Raw genomic sequence first — 12,065 nt, 5'->3', positions numbered from 1 at the left:
AAGAATGAACTGTGTATTTTTTACTGAGCAAGGTGACGTGAAAGCAATGCAGTTCAACAATGAATTTTGGCTGGCCAAATTGTGTTACATGACTTCTATTTTTGAACATCGGCTCAACTTGTCACTTCAAGGTAAAGGAGGTGACATCTTCGATGTTCTTGGGAAAATAGAAGCCATGAAAATGAAGATCACCATGTGGCATATTAACATTCGTAAAGGCAATTTCCCCAATTTCCCACATTTAGAAAGCTTCCTCAAAGAGTGTGAGCGGGAAGAAAAGCAACCTGATCTGGAGAAAACAGTGGACATAATTTCTGACCATCTGCAGTTGCTGTCTAAAAATGTTGAAACATATTTTCCTCAGAAGCATCTGCAGGACTTCGAAAATCAGATGCGGATAGCTAATCCCTTTTATCACCAGCCACATCAAGCGAGCAGATTTTGGGGAAATGTCAGAAGTGTTGATGGAGCTTCATTATGACTTCACTCAAAAATCATCTTTTGAAATGTACTCCTACTATGGAGACTATTGGATTGGATTACTTGCTTTCCCTGAATACAAATCAATTGCCTTGAAAGCCCTTCAACCACTAGTAATGATGACAACAACTTTCCTGTCTGAACAAGGATTTTCGACCTTGGTAGAATTGAAATCCAAAAACCGCAATTCACTTCAGCATGTTGATTTGTTAATGCGGGTTGCTTTGGAGAAGGAAATTGAACCTCGGTTTGAGAAGCTTGTCACAGGATTACAGGAACATCCTAGTCATTGATGATAAGTGTAGAAGTATACTGCTTGTCATTTATTTGTGGTAAACATACACAATAAGAAAACATTGTTTCTAAGAATCTAATTCTAAGTTCTAAGACAGTTGTTTACTAACTTTACTTTATGTAAACTAGAAAAATTCTAATAATTTTTCTGTTCTTAATTTTTTTGTCACTCCTAGTTGGGAGGATGGGAGGGGGCCAGATATTCAGAACTGAGCTACAGACAATGTTGTGATGATGTTTTGAGCATACATGTGACATACATGTCAGTACACATGCACAACTTAAAAAATATATCTGGATTTGGAAGAGGCAGCTTCTGGAGAGAAGTATACCAAAGATGGCAGGTTGATATTTGGTTGTATTGTGAGCTTTCGTCGGGGAGAGTTATAGAAAGTTATTTTAGTTGGATAGTAATATATTAAATCACATACCCCATGGTTTTTTGAGCTAGTCTTCCAAGAAAAGATTACTTTTCCAAGTAATCAAAGCCCGAAAGAGTAGGATGGGGCTCAAACCCAGTGTTTAGACGTTGAAATGTTTTTTTTATCATTCTAATAGAATGATTTTCCAACTCCTGTGGTAATTAAACTTCTTTTTTTTCACTCCTAGTTTTCTTTACATATTTTTAGGATGTTCAAAAGTTGAATAAAATAAACACACAAGAAATGAGTTGATTTACGTTTTTTGCTCATGTGACAAAATAAATTATATATAAAATTATACACAAGGGAGAATAACACAAAATTTACCTAAAAAATATAAGAAAATTTAGTCGAGGGTGAATGAAATTTTGTGATAAAGACTCAAGGGTGAATTACACTGAAATAGTTTAAGAAGCACTGGTCCAGGGCATCCTGTAGATGGTGCAAACTGCTGCCACTTTGTGTCAGGGGTGGGGTGAGTGGATGAATGTGAATGGGTGTCAATTAAGAGAACCATTGTGTCCTGTTTGGTATCAAGGCTCTTGAGTATTATTGAAGATGTGCTCATCTGGACATATGGAGAGTATTCCATCACGCTCCTGACTTGAGCTTTGTCGATGGGGGACAGGTTTTGGGGAGTTAGGAGGGGAGTTGCTTGCTTTAGTTTAGTTTAGTTCTCTAAACTAGGCTCTTTGGCCCACCGATTCCGCACCGACCAGCAATCCTGCTTCCTGCAAGATCACTAGCCGCTAACCTGCTCTTTTAGCCACTGTATAAGTAGCTAATCTAGTTCAGTTTCTGGTTAATGATAATCCCCAGATATCTATATTGCGGATTCTGTTAAGTAAATCCCAGTGAATGTCAGGTGATGATAGTTGGATTTTCTCGTTTGTTATTGTCACCCTGGCACTTGTGCGGGTGAATCTTACTTGCCGCCTATCAGCCTATTGTTAGACATGGTTCAGGTTTTTCGGCATTTGGACGTAGAATGGTTTCAGTATCTGGAGTCATAAATGGTGCTGAACATTGTGCAATCATCAGTGCACATCCCTCCTTCTGACCTTACGACTGAAGAAAGGCAATTGATGAAGCAGCTGAATGTGGCTGAGCCCTGGACACGAAGCTGAGGAACTCCTGCAGAGATGTTCTGTGGCTGAGATGACCTCCAGTCACCACAACCATCTTCCTTTGTGCTAGTGTGGGGGAAGGAACTGTAGATGCTGGTTTAAACCGAAGATAGACAAAATACTCTCCGCCATGATCCCAGTGGGCTCCCTCCCAAAGCGCGTGATTGGTCAATCGGCGTTCGACTCAATGACAAACGTGCTTTGATTGGACAATTACTACTCGGAAAATTGACAAGATTTTGGAGGTTTTTTCCATATTTTAAAAATATGTGCCGGTTTTGTTCTTGACGAGTTTCAGATATAATTTCCATAATATTTTTACACAATATGTTATAAATACAGGTAAATATAGGATGTGGATCACGACATGAAATGAAAAGGCACCTCGGCCCACTGTCTATTATTGATGCTGTCGCATACTCTCTGCTTTGTGTACTTCAGTGAACAGTGAATTTTATTGCACCCTGGTGCACATGACAGTAAACTATTCTGATCTTATCTGATCCAGAAAAATCAGATATTTGAGCACAACCAAAGTTAAAACCGTTGCGTGAAAATTAGAGCAATATTCATGCCCAGTCTACGAACAGTTAGCTTGTATTGATAAACCAAGATCAAACGATCAATTATTATATTTTTTTTTTTTTAAATCAGTTTTCAATTAACATCAGATTGTGACTTTTCATCATAGGATATCTTGAACCAAAATACATTAACTTGCAGTATTTATCATATCTGTGATCAAGTTTGTAGGATGTCCTGATTACATTGTATGAAATACTTTCAAACTATAAATCACATTGGTAATTAATCAAATGTGTTAAAAAAAAAATGTAATGTACTTGAGCTTTATCTGTTTTCTTGACAATCCAATCTAAGTTTCTTAAATTAATCGAACGTTTTAAGTTCTGCTTGTGCTGACTTCAAATTTGTCAAGTTGAAAGTATGATGCATTCTGTAATAACTTTACATTGTAAATACAATTTATTCTAATTGGAATTTGCCAATTTGGATTTCTAAATTCTCACGTTGCAGTGATGCTTTATTCTGTTGAAAAAGTTATTGAACATTTATGAGTAGACTGAATATTTCAGTTTTATATCCATCTTAACCAAGGAAAAGCAAACTTAAAAAGCAAACTTTTGTCAATTTTGTGTGGTGAATCTTTGGAATTCATTACCACAGAAGGCTGTGGAGGCCAAGTCAATGGACATTTTTAAGGTGGAGATTGATATATTTTTTATTAGTATGGGTGTCTGGGGTTATGGGGAGAAGGCAGGACAATGGGGTTGAGAGAGAATGATAAATGATTGAATGGCAGAGTAGACGATGGGCTGAATGGCCTAATTTGCTCCTAGAACTTATGAAGTTCATGCCAATTCACATCACTAACCACATATAGTGACTGAGACACCTCTTTAATCCATTACAGATTTTACATCTAATGGTTTAATATTGTAACTACCTTAGAATACAATTTTAACTGTTTAAGCTTCAAATATTTACTTTTTCTTTTAGATAATCACAAAGATTGCTCAGGTGTATCTTTAGAGATGACGTTTCTTAAGTAAGTATCCAGATTTAAGTGCAGAGTTTGGAATATCTGTATTGTTACTATTACATGGTGAACTGTGAATTGCTCTCAAGAAATCAATAATCTGGGTTCCAAGGTTAAACTTATAAATAAAAATTTATGGTGATAAAGTTTTCTCTCCGAGTAACAGATAATGCGTTTCTTCGACATTTACGCACTGCTCCATTTTGATATCTTCTGCAGTCAGGGAATCAGCTAGCACATGCATCTTGATGACAGTTTTATCACACAACACTTACTACAGTTTCACCACTATTTTGTTTGCAGTCAGATAATAAAGCTTAAATAAGTGGCAATTCCTTCCAGCTGAACTGTTGAAGAACTCAAGTTACCCTTCTGGCCCTTGTATAGTGTCCACAGAAAAAGAATATGAAGCTGACATTCCTGAAAGAATCAAGAAAAAGGGCTAAATGTAATGCAGATTTAGATAAGGAAGTTAAGTATGTTGCAGATGCTTTCATTATCTTCCAAAGCAAGTCTTAATTCATGAATGAAAATAATAAATCTAACGTTTCTGGAAATCTAAAATGTAAAAAAAAACTGCAAAATATATTTAGTAGGTCAGGCAGTATAGGTGGAAAGAGAAACTGAGTTGACTTTCAGGTCGTCAAAACCGAGAAAAAGAAAACAATTCAATTTTCATTTGCAGAGAGGATTGGAGAAGGATGGGTAGAATAAAGGGAATTTCTCCGATAAGGAGAAGCCAGTGTTGCTATCGTGGTAAGTTGTTAATGAAGCCATTTGGTTGAAAGATTACAGAGAGAGAGACACCAAACAAGAGGGAGATGTGTAAACGGAATAAGGTGTGAGAAGCGGGTCTGATCTGTAGGAAATACCCAGATGATCAGGCAATGTCCATGGAGAGAGAAAATCTGAGTTCATACTACATATATAACCTGGAAAATTGAAGTGAGTTTGGTATAAGAAAACAAAACTTCATGTTAGGAAAATTAATGCAGTAATTTGCTGACCATCTTTGTTCATGCATGTGTGTGCTATATATTATGAATCAGACATATTATTTTCCTGCTCTAGATTTTGAAAGTACAATTAGTCAGGCATAACTTAATATAGATACAAAATTATTGTCTTTGTATTTCTCAGCCGGTAATCTTGTTTATAGTCTATACTTGATTTTCCATTATGATTCCATCACTTGGATGAATTCTGTCAGAGATTGATTGGGGAAAAAAATATATATAATGATGCCAGAACCAGTGGATGTCAGTTTAGGCACGACAACAATTTCAGGGATCAGATTATGTTATTTCAAAAGCTGACTTTTATCTCAATTTCATATTAAAAGCTGCTGAATTCAGAGATGTCTGCTAACATATAAAATGTAATGTTTATAAAAGGTTTCATATTTTAGTCCTGGTTAATTGAAGCAGCAATGTTGCGAGTAATTCAGGTATTGTGATAGAAATTCACATGAATGGTCACCTTAATGCCACCTATTCATTTGAAAGGTTAAAAAAAAATATATATATATTTTTTTATGGCTATCCATCATTGTGTGGCTAAAACAGGTAGTTGGGTAGTTGGTAGATGAAAGGGTTACATTTCTTTGTTTTCACCTTACTTCAATTGCATGATAAGTGGCTGGTAAAACTGAGTCCTAGGTGATTATATTTTAAATATTGAATGGGATAAACTTGAAGCCTCTGAACATTTTTCAACCTTTTTGCTGCAGACAGCCTTTGATTGCTGGCATATATCTCCTCATGTCTGCTAATACTGTGATACCACCAAATAAGAAAGGTGAGCTTTTACTGTACCTTGACGCTAATATGTTTTATATATTGCGCGGAAATATAGTCTTGTAATAGTTGAAAGAAAACATGGAAGACAATTGCTTGGTAACACTTTGGATATATTTTTGTTGCACCACCCAATAATATTAGAATAATCCATAACACTCTTCAGACTAACACATCTCCCCAGTCCATGGTCTGCTGTAATATGACCAGTAAGTCATCTCATCAGAAAAATGGAAAAGAAAGCCAAGAAAACATTACCTTTGCATGTATTAAGATAAGCCATACATAGCATGCAGCTATGTAGCCAGTATTGTCTTAAGACTAACATGCTGTTCTAATTTCGAGCCAGGCTGGAGTCACAGTTGGAGCTCAAGGCAGAAAGGCAGAAAGAAAACAGTAAAATAATATGTAAATTCAATAAATTCAAATTAAGTAAAATGTGAATTTCAATTAGTCATTGCATGATTCTAAACTAATAATTCCATTTGCTAATTCTTCCTTCTGAACACATTTGTATTAGGATCAAACTGTAGTCGTTGTGATCCTAATACAAATATGTTCAGAAGGCAGAATTAGCAATTGGAGTTTCTAGTTTAGAATCAAGCGATGATTAAGTGAAACATATTTTATTTCATTTGAATTTATTTAGGATCACAACGACCACAGTTTGATCCTGTCCTTTGGTGCTGTGTGTGTGGAGTTTATACATTCTCTGACGATGTGGGTTTCACCCTAGATGCTCCAGTTTATTTGCACATCCTAAAGATGTGTGTGTTGGGATATTAAATAGCCAATGTAAATTACCCCTGATATAGGTGAGTGACAGGAACATCAATAATTGACAGACATGTAAGAGTGAGGTATTTGTACAGGAAAGAGACTGATCGGGGTGTTTTAAATGCAGGCATAGACTCAATAGGCTGAAAGGCCTTCTATGTCTTAAAATATATGAAGAAATAAAAGGACCATTGAGATAGCCTCTCAAGCCTTCCACACAGGTAATGGTGGAAGCGTCCATCTGATACCACAACTTCTAGGTGTGAAAATCCCAAAGATTCATGATCATAGTCAGCTGAGCCCTTATGAAAAGTATACCAAAAAAATGCTTAAAATGTGTAATTTTAAAGATCCAACCACAGTGAATGATAATGTCACAATAAAATTAGATCTCTGGTATGAATTAGCACATTGTTTGATAATTTAATATGAATAACAAATTAGCATGCTTAATAATCCGAGGAAATATATTGGCATGACTCATTTTGGAACAAAAATAGTTTTTGCAGAGCTACTACTTTTTCAAAATTTAATATGCTTTCAAATTTTAAAGTGTAACTTCATGAAGACCACAATACTTTTATGAAAAACAAAAATAATTGTCACAATATCAAAAGTCTGTATGGAGTTTTTTAATTGGAGAGAAATAATGTTAAAAGGTTACATTTTAATTTAATTTCTAAAAATGAATTGAGGTGTATGACCAGTCATTAAAGACATGAGTCTTCTTCAATGAATTATGGCATTAAGTGCAAAACATTTAAAAATAAAATGACCCACATTGAATTTTGATTGCATGCAGATTGGGGTGCTTTGATATGCTGTGGTAATATGTGAGCTGAACCCGATTGAGCATGCCTTTTATATGCTGAAGAGAAAACTGAAGGGGACTAGCCCCCAAAACAAGAATAAGCTAAAGATGGCTCCACAATACAGGCCTGGCAGAGCATCACCATTGAAGACACCCAGCAACTGGTGATGTTCATGAATCGCAGATTTCAAGCAGTCATTGAATGCAAAGGATATGCATCAAAATGCTAAACATGACTACTTTCATTTACATGACATTGCTGTGTCCCAAACATTATGGTGCCCTGAAATGGGGGGACTATGTATAAATGCTGCTGTAATTTCTACATGGTGAAACCAATTTGTATAAAAATGGCCTTTATTAAAATCTGACAATGTGCACTATAACCACATGTGATTTTTTTCTATTACAAATTTCAAATTGTGGAGTACAGAGGCAAATAAATAAATGATGGGTATTTCTTCCAAACATTACGGAGGGCACTATATCTTTTGATTTGGAAAGTAATTTGCTTTGGCAGAGAATGTAGGGAAAGTTAAATATTCATATTTGTACCTCTTCGATTTTCTCTTTTTGGCCCTTTCTTGTACATTTTAATGCTGCATTTCTCTGTTTGCAGTGTTAAAAATATATATAATTGTTGTGGAGTTAATGAACAGGGAAATAGGAACAAAAACTGAAAGAGTTAAATGAAAGATGTAAAAGGAATGTTTTGATTTAATATGTTTTCTTTCTGTTTGTAGTTGTAAATGCAGATATTGCCTGTGTATACAAACAGACCACCATACACCCATTTGCCTTCAGAACACATACTCATCAATTAGGTAAGACCAGTGTAATCTTTCTAATTTGATTTTGTAAAATAAATCTGGAGCTTCTAAAATGTAATAGTTCTGTAATCTGAATCTTTGACGATACATATTATTGACTAAACGAATTTGGAAAATGAAGATCACTAAATTTATCAAGCCTATTCTCACCGCAGACTTTACATAATTTTTCAACGGATGATGTCAGTCGTGGGGGAAGTGGGGAGACAAAATCACATTTTAAAGAAAAACCTCCAACATCAATACTTGAGGATATTAATCCAGTTTAGAAATCCACATGGTTAGGCTTGTATTGTATTGCGAAGTCGACTCATTTATAACACTAATAGTGGGAGAATCATGGTTTCATTTAAAAAATAATTGTTTTGATATTTTAAAGCTCTTTCTTAAATATTTAACTGGCACTGAACCAGTTGTTTGTAAACATTTTTGTCTTGGAATTGGTTCCATGTATATTTGCAGCATAAATTATGAATTTTAATCAAAGTTTAACCAAATGTTGACCTCAGCAATCTAATCTGGAGTTTATATGTGGCACTTCTGTATTCTATCTAGATTGATTATGGCAGTAATTAATGCAAAACTCATGCCCAAAATATATTTAAGTAATCCTTTTTGGATTGAATGGTGCAAAATCATCTATGTCACAGCTGTTAATGCCTTCTAAAATTATTCTTGAATAGTTTATTTGAACAAACAATTTTTTTTGGTCTAATATGACTAAAAAACAAAGTGCAATAGATTGATGGCCTAGTGATATGAACTATGTTGAAAAATAAAATGTTAATTTGAGTTATGATATTTCTCATAGGGTTTGCTATGTAATTATGTGAAACACATTATTCAAATCAACTCCAAAGTACAAACCAGGGATCAAAGAATTAAAGACCAAGCTGTTATTGCACTATTTTTTCAAGTATGATACCTGCAATGCTCTGGAAAGATGGAGATTACTGGTAGTTCCCTTTAGAAATTTTGTTAGCCAGGAATTTACTGTGGGCAAGTTGACACCATGAAGTAAAAAGTCAGGAAATGCATTTGGAACTTAAAGCCCTAAAGATGGATGATGGTACCAGAATGTGCTTGTCAGGACAGTGTGCTCCTTTGTAACTCTGCCAAAATTCCCTCATCCAGTTGTTGCTGATGATTGTTCATTCTCCTGGGGTAATTTGTCTTGGCTAAATGTTGACATTTCTACCACATTTCAAAATGCTCAATAGGAACAATCTCTTTTACCACCTTCCCTCATATTTCCTTCTGTGGCACCGGGTTAATTTTGTCAGGCTTGCCGTTACCCTCCTTGGGATATTTTTGCAAATATTTGTGAAGCTTTGTCAATTAAATTACGTTTATTTCAGTTCATGTTTAATAAATTACAGCTGCAATGCATTTGATATTGATTTTAGGTCAGGTGGTTAGTGGATACAGAGTAAGAGATGGAAAATGGACATTAATTGGTCGACAGAGTCCACAGTTACCTCAGGTAATCTTACTTTTGAATTTATTCATAGTCTCAAAATAAGAAATTGGTATTTCAGGTATGAGAAGAGAAAAAGGTCACAGACTTTTGGAATTCTCTAACCAAGAGGTCTGAGGAGGATTGGTCACAATTCAAAAGAGTTCAAAGGATTTTTAAATATTCAGTGAATCAAGAGATATGGGGTTGGTATAAGAAAGTGACATGAACTAAAACAGTTCCCATGATCTTGGTAAATTACAGACCAAGCATGAGGGACTGAATGACCCACTGCTATTTATATTCATACAATCTGTGAATAATGGCTCATATCTTGGTTGAGTGAAACCTCTTGCGATATGCCCCATTAGGTAGGCTGTTTCCTTCATTTTTAACTTCAATTTTTGTGTAATCTTATAATGGCTGAAAATACGATTTGATAAAGACACCAACTGAGCATCTGGGACTGAACACAAAAACAAGTTTACTTTCTTTTTAATTGAAGAGTATTAAGGATTGAGAGAGGAGTGGACCAACCGAATGGTGATGAATTAAATTCATATTATATACTGAGGGAACAATATACAGGATTCAGAAAGAAAATGAGAAAAGAAAATAAAGGATAAAATATAAAGAGTTTATATTTTAAACATCCCTAACAATTTTCAATCAAAAGGAATAGTACCCTACAACTGTAATGTCACCTTCCAGTCTAGGGAGCTTGATTGCTGTTCTAAAACATAAGTCGTCAGAAATTTGCTTCTGCTCTGAACTACCTGTTCTATTTTTTGCAACAATTTAATTGGTAATTTTCTGCACCAATTTAATGGATTTATGAAACTCTTAAATTCATATTAGTAATGGTGCTGATTAACATGTCCTTTGTCGTCCTTTAAAAACATGGCTATTAAAACTTTCTTGTTAAAATTTCATGTTTGTGTACTTCACAGGCTTTTTATCATGTGGAGAACCCAATGGATATTGAATACGGTGACACCATTGCAGCCAGATGTGTTTTCACAGGCAAAGGAAGGACAACAGTTACACATATAGGGTAAGTCTTAGATTGAATCAGTTAATAGGGAGATTAAGATTTTTAAAAGCCAGTAGAGAACCTGTTTTTCTTTGGGAAGGAAGAGGAAGAGGGTGGAGAAAGCAAAGAAGGTTACAAGGACATGGATGATTAAATGAAAGCAAAAAGATTTATTTATGGATGTTGAACCATGCGGATAGATTTACCACCAGATGCATCCTGACTGAAGTACTCTCAGCTGAACATCAGGAAATCCAGAGATCCAATGACACAGGGAGGAGAACCACTGACAACTGTAGGGGGAAACCACGTTTACTGAAGAAAGAGGACATTTCAGACCCCAATTCAAAACATCACCTTTCCATGTCCTCCAGAGATGCTGCCTGACCTGTTGAGTTACTCCAGCACATTGTGTTTTAATCAAGAAATACCAACAGCATTTTCAGCATCTTTGCACTGATGGCACCCATGTCGGTTTCTAATTAGTGCTACTCAGTGTGCTACTCTAATTGCATACCTCCTCCTCACAAAACTAGAGCTTCACATGCACTTCTGTGTTACATGGTGGGAGGTAGAAGTTACACAGAGTAACACCTTTTACTCACTGCTCGAACCGTACATATGAATTAGGAGTACTGCCTCTTAACACAATCGTGGCTGATCCTATTGTAATGTTTTCTTCCCCAGTGGTATGAACATTGATTTCTCTAACTTTAGATAGCTCCTTTGTCCCTCTCTTTCCCCTCCCTCTTCCCAGTTCTCCCACTGTCTTCCTGTCTCCAACTACATCCTTTCTTTGTCCCGCCCCCCTCCCCTGACATCAGTCTGAAGAAGGGTCTCGACACGAAACATCGCCCATTCCTTCTCTCCTGAGATGCTGCCTGACCCGCTGAGTTACTCCAGCATTTTGTAATACCTTTTCTTTCCCATGGTAACATTTTAATTCCTTTTTTCACACAAAGGGTGGTGGGTGTATGGAACAAGCTACCAGAGGAGGTAGTTGAGGCTTGGACAACCCCAAAGTTTAAGAAACAGTTGGACAGGTACATGGATAGGACAAGTTTGGAGGGATATGGACAAAAAGCAGGCGGGACTAGTGTGGCTGGGACATGTTGGCCGGTGTGGGCAAGTTGGGCCAAAGGGCCTGTTTCCACACTGTATCTCTATGACTCTATGACTCTTTGTTGATCAATAATTTATTTGTATCAGGCTGGGGCACAGTGGCACAGCGGTAGAGTTGCTGCCTTACAGCACCAGAGACCCAGGTTTGATTCTGACTACGGGTGCTGTTGGCACAGAGTTTGTACTTTCTCCCAGTGACCACATGGGTTTTCTCCAGGTACTCCGATTTCCTCCCACACTCCACCGATGTGCAGGTTTGGAGGTTAATTGGTTTAGGTAAAATTGTAAATTGGCCCTTTTGTGTAGGACCAATTTATGGGGTAATCACTGGTTGGTGCTGACTCAGTGGGCCGAAGGGC

General features: G+C 36.3%; 1 protein-coding gene across 7 annotated transcripts in view; it reads left to right on the top strand.

Annotated features, from left to right (window-relative positions):
- The window catches only part of pam (peptidylglycine alpha-amidating monooxygenase), a 154,502-nt gene that overhangs the window by 87,772 nt on the left and 54,665 nt on the right, over window positions 1–12,065 (top strand). For all 7 annotated transcript variants that reach the window (XM_078396428.1, XM_078396427.1, XM_078396422.1 and 4 more), the window contains exons 8-12: window positions 3,842–3,890; window positions 5,611–5,678; window positions 8,009–8,089; window positions 9,502–9,578; window positions 10,502–10,605. In XM_078396428.1, coding sequence (XP_078252554.1) covers window positions 3,842–3,890; window positions 5,611–5,678; window positions 8,009–8,089; window positions 9,502–9,578; window positions 10,502–10,605 — 379 coding nt within the window. The remainder of the gene's footprint in view (window positions 1–3,841; window positions 3,891–5,610; window positions 5,679–8,008; window positions 8,090–9,501; window positions 9,579–10,501; window positions 10,606–12,065) is intronic.

The sequence above is a fragment of the Rhinoraja longicauda genome, chromosome 3 (genome assembly GCF_053455715.1).
Source record: "Rhinoraja longicauda isolate Sanriku21f chromosome 3, sRhiLon1.1, whole genome shotgun sequence".
In the NCBI taxonomy this organism is placed as follows: Eukaryota; Metazoa; Chordata; class Chondrichthyes; order Rajiformes; family Arhynchobatidae; genus Rhinoraja; species Rhinoraja longicauda.
Note: the sequence above shows the minus strand (reverse complement) of the source record. Positions and strands in the feature narration are given on the sequence as shown.